The following is an 18,226-nucleotide window of genomic DNA, read 5'->3' as shown; positions in this document are numbered from 1 at the left end:
AGACAGGCAGGGCATGGCCTGGATCATGCATCAGCTCAGATGACAGAGATTCTCAGGCAACCTCTCCTGCCAAGCCCTCAAGGATGGCCAACTTCAACCTGCCAGCTTCTAGTAGGAAAGCCAGGTCCAGAACGGTCAAGTGACTTGCCCCCAGAATTCCTCATGGCAGCTAACGTGCTGCCACCAGTTCTACCTGACCTCAGAATCCACACTCTTCTCACTATACCAGAGAAGGCACTAGTCAGTGCTGAGTCATGGAAATGTCCCAGGGAGACAGGGCACCCTGGGGGAACAAACAAAGCCAGAGTCAGGGCTAGAGCCAACCACACCTTTATTAGTTTCTGCAGCAGGGCAACTGGAGCCCCTATCTACAAGGGAATTTTAGCACGCTACTCTGGCTACTGGGCAGGAATGTTAGCATTTCTGCTAGTGACTGGGACAGGATGGGAGAGGAGACTAGAAGGGGACCAAATGAGACTGCTGGGCCACCTTCAGGGAGGCACATGTGGGGCCTCCTGGACTGAGACAAAGATGGATCAGGTCCCAGAGGTGAACACTGCCATCTCTCCCAGAGTGAAGCAAGGGACAGAGCCTGAGATGGTGGTAGCCACAGCTATGGATAGAGGGCCAACCTCCTGGGGAGTAGAAAATCATTTATTGATGGAGGCACCAACCTAGGGGCAAGTCACAAATAGAGCTCACCTGCCCCCTAGCAAGGGGACCTCAGGTTCAGCTCAATTGCTGCCCCAAGTACCCTGACATGGAAAACGGGCTTTCTGAGCATTGAAGGAACAAGGGACCCAGAAATCTAGTAGTGGGAAAAATGGGGCTAAATTCAGGGGGTGTTAGGGTATTAAAACAGGCAATATGTTCATTATAAGTGCAATCATGAAACTTCCCTCCAAAGGCTCACATCTCCCCCTTACTCAGCACCTTCTTAGCCTGGGGGACCATCATGATCTGGCCCCTGCCCACACCCCAGCCCAGAGGACTCCCTTTCAACTCTTTGGACATGCCATTATGTTCACAGCTCTGGACTCCTGCCAACAACTGCAGCCCTAGCCTACCTTCCTCACTCTTTGCCCTCATACTGTCAACGGATTGATAACTCCACTTTGTCAAGTGTCTCTTTACTCGTTTGTCCCCACCAAGCCTGGAGCTGCCAGAGGAAAGAACCTGATTCTTGCGTCTCCAGTGACTGAGGAACTTGAAGCCCCATGACTTGCATTTTCTGTGTCCTGGTGTATTTGGGAGAAAGATATCCAAATGTCTATAATGGATTTCTGGAATGTCTAGCAGTAGATAGAAGGATTTTGAGCTATGTTTGTGCCTGGGATAATAGCTTCCAAAGTGGGATTGGGCTTGGCTAGTGAAAGGTGGGACCAAAGAGACAGGGGCTCTTTTTGGTCTATGCGTAGGGTCCAGGGCTCAGAACCAACAGGGCGACCACATGAGCGAGCCAAGTGCGGCACCTGTGGCGGCTCCCGCAAGCATGCCCATGGCCAGGGGGGCGCCCGCGCTGTAGCAGGGATCCTCCCGCACCACTACGTGCGTCACTCCAGGCCCTGCGGAGAGAAAATCTGTGAGGGCCGGGGACCTGAGAGAGCAGAGAGATCTTCCACTAGGTCCCGGGCCCACTCTCTGGCTCTCCAGTCGGAGAAACGTAGGCCTTGAAACAGGAAGGATGCGCGCTCTGTGCCCACGGCTCCTACTCCCTGGATCTGCTACGGACGTTCTGGGACCATGGGGTTAGGGTCGACCGGCGAAGAAAGCGTGGGGTCTCCTAAAAATCTCTGGACCACACCACAGGATGGGCCTTCCCAACCACTAGACCCTGGAGTGAGGGGAGGCCGCGTCTCCAGCATTAGCCACCAGGGGTCGCTACCAACTCAGGAACGGGTATTGCTGGGCAGCCAGCGGATAGGGGCCGACCTAGAGAAGAGGTCCGCTCTGGAGTGGGGAGGGGCTCTGATCCCAGGGCTGTTCTGATTTATGGGATGGGGAGGGCCTTGCAGAGGGTCCCGTTGGGAAAATACGTGGTCACTAAAAGGGTGGGGCCTGGTCCCGACTGACAGACCGTGGGTGGGGATATAGGCAGGGGCAAGGGCGGGCCGGAGACTTACCCGCGTAGGGCGGTCCATAGTAGCTGCGGACATATGTGGTCTCGTGCGCGTTGGGGGGCACCACCTCATAGTAGTCCTGGTACGGGCTGTAGACACGCACCTGGGAAGCCCTGCTTGGTCAGCTGCCAGACCAGGGGCCAGGCTTTGGTCCCCTACCCCTCACACCTGGTTCACACCCTTCTAGGCCCACAGCGCCACCTCACCGAATTTAGAAATGGATCTCCAGTTACCAGCAAGCTCCTGAAGAAAAGCCCCGCCTCGCCACAAGACCGCTATTATCTAAAACTTCAGCTCCCAGTGAGGCCATTTTCCTGCCCCCGTTTTCCTACCTAGCCCTCCCCTGATCAAAAATTCTCCATGGCTCCCTACTTCCTTTGATAGATTTGCTATTATCTGCTAGCAAATAGCAGCTTTCTAGTGGTCACACTTGGAGAAAGCCAATGGATTTCTCTACTGTCCCAGTCATGGAGAGGGCGGGGCTGGACAAGGCCCAGGAAATAAGAGGGGGGTGTGGAGGAAGGAAGAGAAAGGAAGGATAAAGATGAGAAGTAACTAAACTATCATTAAGCATCCATTATATTCCAAGTCCTGGGGGAGGAAATAATATGTTATTTCCTCTCATCCTTAGAGCAGGCATTGTTTTCCACTCTACCACACAGCCAGGGATGTAGGCTCAGAGGAGAACAGTCAGCATTCTCTGGGAGGGAGGAATAGATGTCCATTTTCCCTCCCTCATTAGATTTTTATCAATCCCTCAAAGCCTGACTCAAAGGTCACCCACTCCAGGAAGACCTTCTGGTCTCAGAAAAAAATCCTTTCTTTCTGAGTTCTCTGTGACCTATGCTTGTGCCTCTTGTTCCTGGCCTTCCTCCTGACCTCTCCTGCCTGCACCACCGACGTGAGCTGTAGGCAAGGACTTTAATTCATTTGTATTGCCATCAAGGCCTAGTGACTAGCATGGAGTAATAAATATAAGCTGAATGAAACAGAAGTTCCTAATTTCCTAAAAGACCTAAAGTTCCTAAGTTCCTAAAGACCCTAAGTTCCTAAGTTCCTAAAAGACCCTCATTTTACCCAAAGGGAACAGACCTGAACAGGGGGCAGCATCCCCTTCTCTTCTGGCTCCCTCTTCTTAGCCCCTTTGCACCTTATATTTCTGAACTTTACACCTAAATGGTCCAGGTGGTCCCTTGGAAGCTCAGGTGTCCAAACTTAATGCATCTCACAGTGATTCCATCATCCTTCTACCCCTCAGCCGGCTCTTCTGTAAATGCGCTTCTGTAAATGCCACCACTGCCCACTTAAACCAAGACAGCAGGTTGGCACTTGTGTCTTCACACACATCTCCCACATCACATTATCACCAGATCTCATGATTTTATCTTCTAAATATATTCTGTCCATTCTCTTGTCCTGTGCCAAGAGAATAAGCCGTTGGTTTTGGCATCTTGGAAATTGTGGGTGACCTTGAAAACACTTTTCAGAGGAGGAGGAAAGAAGGAAGAAGCCAGACTATGGCAGATTGAAGAATGGTTGAGAAGTGAGGGATGGAGTCAACATATCATGACATCTCTTTCAAGAAGTTTGGTTGTAAGGAGAAGTCCTCCAAGCACATCTTGTGATTTCAAATATCTATGCCATTTCTCTTTGATAAGGATGCCTTTCTCATCTTTTTCTATTCAACTACCTAACTTGTCTTTCACACTCAACTCAACATATCACTCTCTCTGAACCTCAGGTTTTGTTAGGGCCCCATCTGGGGCACCCACGGCCCTTAGAATTCCCTCATCACAGCACCAGCCACTCTGTGGTTTTATTTTTGGTATCCCTGTGAGGTGTTTCTCCCATCACACTTGAAGAAAACACTCCCACCACCACTTGGGTCTAAAAATAGGCCTGACTGGAATATGGCAGGTGTCTAATACATTGAATTTATCTCGAGTCAAATACAGAGTCAGACTGGAACTATAGTCACCCAATTCTTAAGTCCAATTTCAAGTCAGGGACAATGACCAGACCCAGAGCAATGCAGAAGGCTCAGACAAACAAGGCTCAGTCTCAAGTGACGTTCCTGCTGTGCTCCTTCCCGAAGGGTGATCCAATAGGGGTTTCTGCTGGGGGTGACCAGGATCTGAGCTCTAAGCCTTAGAAGGGACTAAAGAGATCTATGCTCTCAGATCCTCAGTTTTACTGGTCGGGAAGTTGAGGTCCAGAGCCTACATCTGCCCTGCAGTTGCACTGTGAGCCAGTGACCGTCCCAGGCCCTGAAGAAAGTGGAAAACACCACTTCATGTCTCTGTGGGGCATTTGTTTCTATCCTCCATGCCTAAGAGGCCCCGAGGTAAACTCATATGAGTTACCTGGCAACGGGGCAGGGGACTCCCCAGAGACCTCCCAGACAGACCCTAAGGGTTTGATCCCAGATCCCCTCCCTCTCCTCAGGTCCAGCCCCTTTTGTAGGTGGGGACACAGTCAATTAGGAGGTCACATACAAATAGACCCCTCCCCTCAGAAAAGCTGTTGTACATTAATAATCATTTTACAGTATACAAATATATCGTGTTGTACACCTTAAACTAATATAATGTTATATGTCAATTATAACTCAATAAGACTAGAAAAAAGGACACACAAAAGGGGAAAAAAGGAAAAGCTGCTGTGTATACATAGGTTTATAGCTTTTAAAATTCTATTTTTAGGCATCTCCACTGTAAACAATTTGTATCCTAGTTTGGGTATGACGATGTCTTACCCATAGATGCCTTAGAATTCTGGGCTGGGAATCACTGACGAATTAAGTGCTCCCAGTCATGTTAGATAACCTCTCAGAGCTTCAGTCTTCTGGTCTACTAATGAGGACAGTCTTTCCTACACTGCCCACTCCCAAGGCACAGTGAGAATCCAGCAGAGCCACCTCTATGCAGCCAGGTGCTGCTAGCACTGCTGGGCTCAGTGGTTTTGCACATTAGAATTGTCTGGAGAAATTTCTGAAACCACAGATTTCCAAGGCACCACCCCAGAACTACACAATTAGAGCATCCAGAGGTAGGATCTGAACATTTCCATTGTTTTTAAGTCCTTAAGCGATTCTAACGCACAGCTACATTGAGTGTCACTGTGTTAGAAAAGTTCACAGTTGACCACAGGTACTCTAACCCAAGCCCCCTCGCTGCACCCACCTCATGCCAGGCTGAGCACTGGGGACAGAGAGAGGATTCGCCCCCAAATCCTGCTTTCTGGAAACACTGGCTGGGGTGTGTGGCAGGGAGACAGACACGGACTAAGTTATAATATGCAGTAGCGGGGCCCTAACAGGGTTTTTCACTCCTTCCTCTCTCCCTTTCTTCACTCATTCATTTGCCCATTAAGTGAACACTGCCTGAGGCCTTCTTGCGCCCCAGCTTCATGCACCAGGAGTAGGAGAATCAAAATAGACTGCCCACATCACTGAGCACTCATTGCACACCTGCTGTATACCCAGCACTGTGCCAGGCTCCCAAGGGGCACAGCTGACCTAACCTGATTCTTGCCTTGAAGGAAGTTCCAGGTCTCGTGGGAGACTAGAGACGGAAAGGAAGGGACTAGAAATCAGGCAGAATGAAGACAGTACCAGCACTAGTGCAGTGGGAGGGAGTGACCATGGCTGGAGGTTTGGGAAGCCCCCCTGAGGAGCCGGCAGTCTTTGCGGGGTGTCTCAGAGGATTTTGTCAGGTGAGTAAGGAAAGTAAAGGTCTTTGCAGCAGAGAGGGCAGCTTATAGAGAGGCTGGAGAGAGGGAAAAGGTCTGGCACAGCTGGGAGCAGAGGACAGAGCAGAGCAGATGGAGCACAGGGGACGAGCGGGAGGAGGTGGGCGAGTCTGGCCCAGGCCCGAGCCCAGGGGCCTTGAAAGCAGGCTTGGTTGTCCTACGAATGGTTGGGAGCCATGGAATGTTTGTGAGCAGGGAGGGGATGTGGCTGGGCCCACTTTAGGAGGCACGTCCTGGCGGCCAGAATGGTGGCAGGAAGGGCTGAACCCGCACTTACCCAGATCCGCCTCTCAACCTTACAGGGGCTCCACGAGCGGGTCACACACCTGACCTTGGGGCAAACCCGGCGGCTCCTGGGAGGGACGGTGGCTCCAGCTGGGGCCTGCTCAAGCCACAGAAACCCAAGAAGGGGAGGAAGGGGGGGTGTCAGAGGCCCTCTACATCTGGAGAGACTCAGAGCTCCTCACAGGCCCTAGCAAAGCCCTCTGCCAGCTGGGCAAGGGAATAGCTATCCTCTTCTTCTTCAGCCCACGGTAATGGTGGAGGGCTCAGAAGAGGTGGTGAAATTGCCAAAGTTACACAGAGAAGAAGGATCAGTAGTGTCTCTCCAGAACTGGCCCACCTTCACCTGTTCCAGGCCGCTGAGGCTCCCAGTCTCCAGGGAGCACAGCATAGCTCCGATCACTGACCCATCCACCGGCACCCATCACCCATGACTGTGCCCCCCACCACTGTGTTCCCTGGAACAGCCAGAGTCAGGGGCTCCTCCTGGAACCTCCACCCAGTGTAGGGTATAACCCTGCAGGATGTAGAGGGATGAAGCAGAGGTCACTCCTATGTAGGTACAGGACAGACAGACACAGGCGTGAACACTCAGAGGTGGGCAGACACTGGTACAAAGACACAGAGACACAAATACATCCAGTTCGAGCAAGTCTAGTGACCAGAGGGAGGTGTGCATGTACGTGCGTGTAGAGCAGTGGGAGATGGAGTGGAGGTCGGAGCAGAGAGATGTAGGAAGCAGAGCAGCAGGAAGGTGGGTGCAGAGAAGGGACAGGCAGCTTCATAGAGTCACAGAGTGCAGACGGCCAGCCCTCACCTACTTCTTTCTGACCCTCTTGGGTGGGACGACAGGTCTGCCCTGCCTCAGCCAGATTTGGAGCTCAGAGCCAGGTCACTCTACCCAGCTGATCACCACCCCAGCCTCCTCTTATACCGCCTCTACCCAGAAGCTCGAGTCTGCTCCCCAAAGCCTGACCACAGCCCCCCTGCTTAATGCCCTTTATAGTTCCCCACAGCCCTCAGGATAAAGTTCACTTCCTTCCTGGACTTCAAGGCATTTGTGATGTGGCTCCTCAGAGGTCACGTCTCTTATTTCTTTCCCTCCACGCTTTATCCTCCAGCCAGGTCAGACTCCTGGCCTTTAGACGTACGTGTCTGCACATACACATTTGCACATACCACTTACCCAGCTTTGCTCATGTAGCTCCTTCTGTGGATAATTCCCTTCCCTCAAAATCTCACTGACCTAGGTTCCAATCCACTGATTTATGACCATGAGACTTTGGACAAGCCAATTCCCCTCTGAACCTCAGCTCCCCTATCTGTAAAATGGGACTAAGAATACCAGCCCCTCCTCTTTCTTATTGAAGATTAACTGATACAGTGGATGCTAGGTCCTCAAGCACAATGCCCAGCCCTCAGCAGGCGGATACTGCGGGAGTTTCTAAATGCGTTCCAGTCTTACCTGCCACTTCCCAACAGACTTTTTCTCCAGATGAGAAGAGGCTCTACTGTGCCACAGGTAGAAGGAGCAGGCACAGAGTCTGGGGTCAGGCAGATGGGGGCTGAGGCCAGGCTGGGCCACCTTAGAGCTGGGGGCTTTGGGCAGCTCCTCAAAACCTCACCTCCATCAGTCACTGAGCTCTGTTGACTCCACCTCCTAAATGTGTCTTGTCCTCCTCATCAGCTTGTCTCTGCCAGCAAGGCCTTAGTCCAGACCCCCAGCCAGATGGCCTGCACCTGTCCCAGCCTTCTAACAGATCTCTGGGCATCCACTTTGACCTTCTTCAGTCCATTCCCTACCTAGCAGCCAGATTATCTTTTTAAAACCACAAGCCTGGTCTTATTAAAACTTTTAATGACTCCCAGTGTTCTCAGCAGAAACCACTCTCAACGCAGCTTTTCGTGCCTGGCCTGCTAGCCCTCCTTCCCCGACTGCTCTCTCGCTCCCTGAGCTGCAGTCACCCCAGCCTTCCTTCTGTTTGTCAGCTTGCCAACATCATAACCTTTCTCAGGGCCCTTGCACCTGCAGCTCCCTCTGCCTGGAAAGCTGTTCCCCTCACCCCACCCCTTTCACCCAGTTGATCTCTGGTATCCTCCAGGTCTTAAGCCTTGTCTGGACTCCCACCTGGGTCAGGGCATCACGGTGGACGCACACTGAATGCACTCTGCCATCTCTGTCTGAGCAGCTCTCATCACTGCGGTGGAACCACCAACTCTAATCTGTGACTTCACATCTAGCTCCCCACTAGGCTGAGTCCAGGAGGGCAGGGCCCACATCTCCTCTGCTATCTTCTGATTATGTGCCACTCCTTGGCACAGTGCCTGGCATATAGTAGGAACTCAGTAAATATTTGTTATGTGAATAAATAAAGCTCAACCTTATCATCTGCAGAGGGGGAACAATAATCCCAACCTCACAGGAAGGCTGTGAGAGTAGCTGGTATTACAACTATACCACACCTGATACATAATAGTTGCTGGATAAAAGATAGTTCCTTTCCTCCTGCTCACATGCCACCCCCTTCAACAAGCCTTCTTGGAGGCCTCTCTCCCTCCTCCAAATCTTTTGGTGAATATCTTTTATTCACCCATTGGCCATCTTCTGTCCTTTTCCACTTGGGACTCAGGGCCTCTGAGTCTGCACAAGTCTATTCACTCACATATATGGAAACTGAGAACTGCTGGCAGGCGGGAACTAAGCCTGAGTCACCCTTGATTCCATGGCAAGTAGGGTGGGGAGGAGACAGGGAGGAAGGGAGCTCACCGGCGTGGAGTTCGCCTCCAGCAGTGCCGTCTTCCACGCTCTGCAATGCAAACCCACGAGACCATGAGGAGGGAGTGCAGGAGAAGGGAGACTGGGCCCCACATTTTAGACTTTCCTCCCCTACCCCGCCTCTAGCCCCAGTCCCTTGTGAAGGGGAGATCCTCTTCACTCTCTTGGGAAGACAAAGGGGACCCCCTCAGTTGCCCCAGTCACACAGACAAGCCCCCAGCTGAGCTGCTGCAGTTCTATAACTCTCTTAGTCCACAGTCTCCTCACCGCTGGGGAGATTCCAGTTTTCCCATCTAGACAAAAGACAGTTGGGCTTGGGTGGTCCTTTAGTGGTTCAGATTCTGACATGCCTAGGCTGGTCCTCTGGCTGCAGCCTACCTCCACATCCCAAACCTACAAACTCGGTTCCCCTACACTCTGACCCCAGAGCCCCGGGAACGCCTAGTGGACACCGGACAATTGAGCCTTTGTTGGTTGCCATGGCACCTGGCTGGGGTGGACAAGGAGGCTCTGTGCTTTGTCTACCCCGAGCTCGGCTTCCCCTGCTCCCACACATCCCATCTCTTTCACTCTCCTATAGCGTGAAGGCCAACTGACCCTCTGCCAGAGAGTAGGAAGGGAAAGAATGTGAGTGAGCAAAAGGCGCCTGAGGAAGACACACCCAGGCTCTTGCAGCATGGACCTGCATCCAACACAGGGCGCCCCACGGGCTACCTCTGTTAGGTGCGTTAGGGTCTATCCCTCAGATCAGAGTACCCCCCACCCCAGGCCATTTTCTAAGAAGGGAGTGAGAGGAGGGCTCTCTGAAGATGCCACAGGGCTGTCTGTTCCTGTGTGTCACCCCAAGTGAGGGCTTACCTAAGAGGCTGTTAGATGCCTGACCCTGAGGAATAACCAGGGACCACACCTGAGGCAGCTGTGCACACACTGCTCCCACAACAGTCTTGAATTCATCGTGGACCATGTCAGGAGTTTACTGGATACCATACCAATCACCGTGAGTCATTCAAACCCACTCTGCCCAGCCTCCACTGAACCACCATGCTCACTGGTCTTTGTCCCGCTCTCCTACCGTTAGGGTGCTAGCGGCTCAACGAGGAGGAAGACATTGGTCATATTCCCGAGATACCGCCCCATCCTCTCCTGGGAGTGACTCACATGGCGTCATCTCTGGTCTCAGCACACAGGTGCAGGCGGGAGCCCTCCCGCAGGTTCACAGTCAGCAGGCCATCTCGGCTCCGGCCTTCTGGGGGCTGCACATCTAAAGGCCGACACACGCGTATGGGGTTTCCACAGGGCACAGGCCCCAGGTCTCCCCAGCAAACCGGGAACAAGAACAGGAACTGACTTCTCTGGGTCCTGTTGACTGGCCACTGCTGACCTCCTCTGATCTCACATACTTTCCTTGGGATTTTACTCAACTCTTTAGACCCTCCCACCTTTCCACATCACCTGCTTCCCTAACTAGGTACATCTCTCTCCCAGTTTCCCTGTTATAATTATGACCTGAGCCTTGGTCAAGGATATTTGCTGGGTAGCTCTGGGCCAGTTACTTAACTTCTCTGAGCCTCCTTATTTCATTTCATTTTTTCCCATTCCTAGCACTGGAGAGGGCAGGAACTGTGTCTGACTCACCTTTATGAACCCAGCATAGGGCCCAGGTTCAGCACAGGGTAGGAACTCAGTAAGGAACTCATTTCTTAACTTACACCACATGAACTGGATTTGATAGAGGCCCAGAAGCAACGTCTGTGGAAGGCCTCTGAAAGCTGCAAAGAATGCCTGAGAATGGCAGGTGTTCTCAGACACAGTGGGAGGGCCGAGCTTGTAGTCACAGAGAGAAAGAGGCTCACCGTGGCACTCTTGGCCGATCTTTATGTCGCGGACATTGAAATGGATGAGCACGCGGTCCTCCTCATCCTGGGCAGTCTCATCGTGGTAGTAGCCCAGGGTCCCATCCAGCCACAAGGCAAACCAGTTCCGCTTCCAGCGGCGGAGGATGGAGCCTGTGCGATATTCCAGACCCACAATACGGGCTGATCACAGAGCCTGAGTGGGGGCAGGAGCCGTGGGTGGGCTCCCAACATCCCCTTATCCCCAGCCCCCAGTGTTGTAATCACCCCTTCCTTGTCTGTCTACTCCCTGAAATGATGGCAGGGCCTCTCTCTGTCTTGCTCACCCATTGCCTCCCATTGAGCCTAACAACATAGTCAAGGATCCATACATGTGCTGAATGGTAAATGAATGATCTGATTCCTTCCTTGGGGGAGGCTGGAAATCTTTTAAGTATCACAAGACATGTGATAGTTTAAGTTCATGTCCAATTGAACATTTGTTTCTATATGTACAGTTTGTCAGAGAAAAAGCATTAAATTGTTTTTGTATGAATGCAGAATAGGATTTTTGCAAGAATTAATAGAAAACTAGTCGTCACACGCTTGCCTTAAGGAAACCTTCAGTTTCCATTGCATCCATTCTGCTGAGGGTTGTACAGTTATTGTGTACTTTAAAAACAAAGGCCCCGGGGGACAGTCATTTGTATAGTGTCAGTTTCTTCTGCCAAATGGAGAGCAGAGGGATTGTCCATAGCTCACCTCACAGATCCTAGAACCCAGCAGGACCTGGACTCAGTGTTTTCTGGACTGAATGAACTGAGGATGGGCCATGGGGTATCGGGAAGCTCCTAGCCCAGGACAGCTCTTATTCAGACCATGACTCTGGTCAGAGGTGGATCTGGAAGACTGATCTCTAGCTTTAGACATTTCGAGACTGGAAGTCTTAACAGAAATGGGTAAAGACTAAGAGAGCTTTTTACTTTACAAATTCTGTTTTTGCTTTTTTTTTACTTTACAAATTCTGAAGAACAGAGGCATTTTTCATTTTGTTCTGTGCCTTGTTCTGTGGCTAGCTCTGGGCCACAGGGGGTTAAACCCAGTCCCTGCACTCGGGGCACTCACAGTCTGGAGACAGTATGCGGTAGGGGACTGGTGAGGCCCACAGGTAAGGATGGTGAAGTATTGATCAGTGCTATAAGAGGGGTATGCGTGAGGCACTGGGAACAGAAAAGAGAGCTGCTAACCCAGCTTGGTGCTACAGCAGGGGCTGGGGTGGGGAGTAGAGAAAAGGCAGAGAAGGCTCTTTTCAGAAAGAGACACCTGAGCTGGGTCTTGAAAAATAAGTAGTTTACTAAGCAGTCAGGAATGTGAAGGACATTCCCAGCAGAGCGAAGAGTATGTCCAAAGGAGGGAAGGATAAAAAGGGCATGGTTTCTTGAGAGAAGGGTTCACTGTGCAAGTCCAACAGGCCACTTCCCTCACCCCTGGCCCCAGATAAGGTACAGGACAGACAAGGGCTTGGCCCAGGGTCACTCACTCTGTCTCCACAGCCAGCCGCCCCTCACCAGGGCCATTTCCTCAAAAGGACTTTCCAGGGTGGAGTCAGGCGGAACCTGTCAGAGGGATCACAGACTTCATCAGCTGCTCCACAGAGGCTCCCCTGAGAAAACCCCCCACCCCGGTCCTCCCTGGGGGAGCCACTGAGGAAAGGTTTAAGGGAGTGTGAATAAACAAACAAGGGCAAGCCTGTCTGTCTCCTCTCCATTCTTGGCTCCGGGCACATAATGAGAGCACTGTGTTTGTGGGGTCAGCAGGGCAGCCATACTTTGCAGTGGGGGTGGGGGTGGGGGTCAGAAGCTTGGATTCCAATCTCATCCCTATAACCTTGACCAAGTCCCTTTTCCCAGCCTCCACATCTAGATCTGTATAAGGGTGTCCATCAGGGAGGTAGAGACTGGAGTGAGGAACTCTGAAAATGTTAGAAACCCTTGAATACTGAAATGCTGGCACCAGAGAATAGTAGAATCATGGCAGTAAACAAGGGACTTTCATAAGAAAGCCCTCCTCACATCTGATCCCCACCAGGGTTTCCCAGGTGGCTCGATGGTAAAGAATCCACCTGCCAATGCAGGAGACGAAGGAGATGCAGGTTTGATCCCTGGGTCAGGAAGATTCCCTGGAGTTGGAAATGGCAACCCACTCCAGTATTCTTGCCTGGAAAATTCCATGGACAGAGGATCTTGGCGGACTACAGTCCCTGGGGGTCGCAAAGAGTAAGACACGACGGAGCACACACACACACAAAGAACCCATTTACAAAGTGCACAGAATAATAGTTCAACAGCAACTATGATTTATCGAGCACTGTATGCCAGGTATACTTCTAAAGTGGTTTCATCTATTACCTCACAATATTCCTTGTTGTGTCCAGGAAACTGGGGCCTGGAGAGGTCCAGTCACTTGCACAGATCTTCTTGATTAGTAAGCAGTGGAGCCAGGATTCACACCCAGCAGTCCTGTCTTCTAAGCATTATCCCCGTAGGAGTTTTTAAAACTCCCAAATATCCAGCCCATATCACATAACAATAAAATCAGAATGTCTGAGGGCAGGAGGTAAGCACTGATAGTCTTCAAAGATCCCCAGGTGAGTCAATGAACAGTTTGGGCCCCACTGCAACTCTGTCCAGTGCTTGTGTGATGGAGCTTGGATTGGAATCCAAGTGCCCTCCCCAACTAACTCACACCTGTTGTTGCGTAGCATGGGCTGGCTGGCACACCTGGGGTGGAAGGCCCCTGCCTTGTCCCTGCTTCTCCGGCCGCTCCCTCCCATCTTCACGCTCTGACATAGGTCAGACAAGAAGGCCAGGTGTAAACTCCCTCTTAAGCCCCCCTTAATGCACCCACCTGTCTACACCTGTTGCGGTGCTGCTGCCAAAACGGCCGTTACTTGATGCTGCTGCCGCCCAACCCGCTGCGCCTGCGCTTTGAGTGCCCCAAAGTGCCGGGGGCAATTCACTCTCCCCGCTGCAGCCCAGAGCCTAGCTGCCTCGGGGCCCCACCCCCAGGGAGGGGGCGGGGCGTGTAGCGACGGGCTGACAGGAGTCCTTCTGGGACTTGTAGTCTGCAGGCCTAGACCTGGGAACTATACAGCCTCTCGTGGGAGGTAGCCCTGCGCCCACTCGGAGCACAGGTGCGAGGCTGCATCTGTGATTTTATTTTGCTTTTGTCATTATGTTGTTCATTCATTTAGCATGAAATACTTTTCCCCAAGAATCTCGAGCTCTAATTTTCTAGAAAAATGTAAAACTACAGGGAGAAAACCAGGCTCCTAGTTTTGCCATGTTTTCTTGATACTCAGTACTGGCACTGGGCATTAGTAGAAGGCACAAAGAAACATCCGACAAGCCCCTTCATTTCCCAGTTTCCAGTCTGGGAAACACACAAAATACAGTATTTATGTTCCAACATAAACACACAAAGTAGAGTATAATCTGACAATGGGAAAGTAAAGTGTGACGCTGATGAAGAGATTCAGGAAGGCTTCCCAGAGGAGGCTGCAGGGTCTTGAAGGATGAGTATGAGTGTCTCATCACTTTGTGGCAAATAGAAGGGAAAAAATGGAAACAGAGATTTTATTTTCCTGGGCTCCAAAATCACTGTGGACGGTGACTACAACCATGAAATTAAAAGACACTTGCTCCTTGGAAGAAAAGCTATGACAAACCTAGACAGCATACTCAAAAGCAGAAACATCACTATGCCAACAAATGGTTTTTCCAGTAGTCATGTACAGATGTGAGAGTTGGACCATGAAGAGGGCTGAGTGCCCAAGAATTGATGCTTTCAAATTGTGGTACTGAAGAAGACTCTTGAGAGTCCCCTTGGACAGCAAGGAGATCAAACCAGTCAATCCTACCGGAAATCAGTCCTGAATATTCATTGGAAGGACTTATGCTGAAGCTGAAGCTCCGATAATTTGGTCACCTGATGGGAAGAGAGGACTCACTGGAAAAGACCCTGATGCTCAGAAAGATTGAGGGCAGGAAAAGGGGTCAACAGAGGCTGATTTGAGCAGCCTCCAGAAGATAGTGAAGGACTGGGAAGCCTGGTGTGCTGCAGTCCATGGGGTCGCAAAGAGTTGGACATGACTGAGAGACTGAACAACAATGAGTGTCTAGTATTTCAGTGTTTGGAAAGCAGAGTGCAGGGGTTGGGGTGGGAGGGCATGGGGATCGGTGGGTGATGAAGCTGTAGGGGTTGCAAGGATGTAACATGAAGGCCTTGGAAGACAGGCTTAGGAGCCTGGGCATTTTAGTGACTGGAGCTTGGGATTGGGTGAGGAGCTAGGTGGTACAATTTGTGGCCTGGAAAGGTATTTCTAGGACAGTCAAAAATGGATTGAAAGGGGCCCAACTAGGGAGAGAAGACTATTATCTACCACCACCGTCTGTTCCTCCAGGATCATTTCCTTGGATAGTTCAACCCCACGAAGCCCCACCTAAGAGCAGATCCAGGATGTCATTCGAGAGGAGATAGACTGTCCAGGCCTGAAAGATCCCTTGAGAACAGAACCCACCCTGCCCTGGGTCCTTTGTCCTGTCCCAGAGACCTCTCTCTTACCGGAGCTGCGGGACTCATGGCTCCTGGGCGGTCAGAGCAGCATTTCCCAGAAGGCTCCTGCAGGGGGGCATATCCCTAAGAGCCTCGGAGATAAGGGGATCAGGAAGGTGCTACCAAGTGGAGACCGGAGGGGGTGGCGAAAGGGGGCACACAGCTCCCAGAGAAGCCGGCCTTTCTCTCAGTCCGCTCCCCAAGCTCACCGGTGGATCCCCTATTTGACCTTCAGTTCGCTGGATAACAAGTCATCTATGATTCGGAGGTGGCGTTGCACTAGCATCGATAAGATTCCCGGGGTGGGAGGCGGGGCTCGCCCTCCCCTCTCGGTCGGGGGCGGGGCTGAATGTTCCTTCAGCCGGGCTTGACCGTGCCGTCACCCCAGTCCTGGAGACACGGCTTGGCTCTTTAAGCTTCCCCGTCTTGCTCCTGGGTTTCTGTAATCCTGACCTCAGCTAACCCTGTACCTCGGCCCTTCGTGCAGTGCATGCCTTGCTGAGGGATCCACCAGGGCTGATCCTGCTTGCCCCGGAGCTCATCCCCTCCGTGCAGCCCCAGAAATCAGTTCTCCCAAGTCACGCTTTGCATCCCTGTGTCCTGGATGGACCGTCCCACCCCTCCCTTCTCCAGACTACAGTTGCCGCCTCTTCTGCAGAAGGATGGAAGGGAGGAAGGGAAGGGTGAAGCTGACCTCAGAGAATCTGGGTGCTGCCGCTCTCCCCAGCTCTGCTTGCTCCCCTGGGGTGGCTCCTTCATAGAGGGATGATGTGAGGGAACAGTGCAGACAGCTCCAAAATTACCTCCTCTGGAGTTAGTAACAGAGGAAAAGAGATTTTCCAGCATCATTGTGGAATTCATAAGAAGGTCTCCCTATTCCCCCAACCAAAGAGGGGGTGCTATGACAAGAAAAAAGGGAAGGGATGCTTGGCAAACTAAAACCACAGATTCCACTACAAAATCTAAACGCAGCATGTGTGTTAGTTGCTCAGTCATGTCCGACTCTTCGCGACCCCGTGGACTGTAGTCCACCAGGCTCCTCTGTCCATGGAATTCTCCAGGGAAGAATACTGGAGTGGGTTGCCGTTTTTGTCTCCAGGTGATCTTCCCAACCCAGGGAGCCAACCCGCGTGTGCTGCACAACGCAGCATGACCTGACATCAAACTCTGAAATGCTGGTCAATGACTCTGTTTGAGAACCTGATAAATGTATTCTGCCCAGGAAAAAATGCACACACCTGTCACATTTTACTTATAGTTCTTGGGATTTCATAGATGCTTGAAGCTGTGATGATTGCTATTGAGACTGTTTTTAATGTTCACAGCTGTGCAGATGAGTGGAAAGAGTATTGGCCTGACAAGCAAGAAGTGCTGAGAGCACAGTAGGGATCATAGCTCCATCAGTGATGGCTTTGAGAGACTGTTTAATCAACTAAAATATGTTAAGACTAATAAGCCGATAAGTATCTACATTTCTGTTGTAACTGTGGTACAGAGCACCATTGGCAGAGAGAAAGTGTTTTGTTATTTCAAATGTCTCTGGTGGATGAACAGCTCTCAGATAATATATTGTTTAGAGAATAGTGGGCTGGCTTATCAAATGAAAGTTTACTACTTACATTTTCTAGAAAGTAACATAATGAGAATGATTTATATCATCTCTATTTACTAAGAAAAAATTCTGAGATTTCCATCAAACTGCAAATGGAGCAAAAGTAAAACCTCTTATGTAAAAGTTTAATAATAATTTTAGTGGGATATAATTTACATATTATGAAAATGTATGTATGACATGAACGTATGAAACTGTACCCTTTTAAAGTCCCCAACTCCCGATTCTGATAAGTTCACAGAGTTGTGCAACCATTCCCACTATTTAGTCTCATGTCATTTTCTTCCTTTTTTTAGCTGCACCCCTCCTTTGGCTTGTGGAATCTCAGTCCCTCAACCAGGGGTTGAACCCAGGCCACAGCAGTGAAAGGCCAGACTCCTAACCACTAGGCAACCAAGGAACTCTCACATATCATTTTCATTACCCTCAAAGGAAACGTATATGGTTAAGACATTCAAGATGGCTGTTCTCTTGCTCTCTGTACATCCCTTGCCTGACCAGTGCCTACCTCACCACTCAAATCATGGACCTTCCTACCTACTTGCCCCAGGCCCCAGCTGGTGATTGTCCTTAGCAAAGGGGCAGTGAGGGGTGTGCTCTTTACTGGTTTCCCTGATAACTGATGAGCCCACCTGACACCAATTCCCCCGTAACTGGTAACCTTCCCTCCCCCTCTGCAGTGAAGGTTGCCCCCAGGTCCTCTCCTGCCGATTTTCTGCCGCACACCGTGGGGCACCGCTGCAGGACCTTGCTTCAGACATGTGAGCTACCCCCATCCTTAAACCACTGGTGTTTCTGTTGCTGACTCTCGGATCTTTCTTCAGTCTTGAAGCTGGGCAAGCACAGGCCTTGGAGGCCTGTGAAGTGCAGCCCAAAGAAACTCTATATCCTCTAGCAGCCACTCTCAATCCCCTTTCCCCCAAGTCCCTGGCAACCTCTACTTGGTTATGGTTGCTCTTGTTTAAGTATTTATTTGGTTGCACCGGGTCTTAGTTGTGGCGTATGGGATCTAATTTCCTGACCAGGTTTTGAACCCAGGCCTCCTGCATTGGGAGTGTGAAGTCTTAGCCACTAGACTACCAGGGAAGTCCCATGGCAACCACTACTTTGCATGAATTTGCCTGTTTTGAACATTGCATATGTACATGCATGCATCCTCAGTTGTTGAGTTGTATCTGGCTCTTTGCGACTCCACGGACAGTAACCCATCATGCTTCTCTGTGTATGGAATTTTCCAGGC

At 51.0% G+C, this 18,226-nt stretch overlaps 1 protein-coding gene across 1 annotated transcript; it reads right to left on the bottom strand.

Moving 5' to 3' along the window:
• Positions 1-379: 379 nt before the first annotated feature.
• On the bottom strand, positions 380-15,401 carry PLEKHB1 (pleckstrin homology domain containing B1). Its single transcript, XM_052652836.1, has 8 exons — positions 15,384-15,401; positions 12,301-12,376; positions 10,782-10,934; positions 10,087-10,189; positions 8,920-8,959; positions 6,148-6,252; positions 2,124-2,223; positions 380-1,565 (listed from the first exon to the last, which is right to left on the bottom strand). The coding sequence occupies exons 1-8, from the start codon at positions 15,399-15,401 to the stop codon at positions 1,429-1,431; spliced, it is 732 nt and encodes a 243-aa protein (XP_052508796.1). The 3' UTR covers positions 380-1,428.
• Between the last annotated feature and the right edge of the window lie 2,825 nt (positions 15,402-18,226).

Source organism: Budorcas taxicolor, chromosome 15 (genome assembly GCF_023091745.1).
Source record: "Budorcas taxicolor isolate Tak-1 chromosome 15, Takin1.1, whole genome shotgun sequence".
Taxonomy (NCBI): domain Eukaryota; kingdom Metazoa; phylum Chordata; class Mammalia; order Artiodactyla; family Bovidae; genus Budorcas; species Budorcas taxicolor.
Note: the sequence above shows the minus strand (reverse complement) of the source record. Positions and strands in the feature narration are given on the sequence as shown.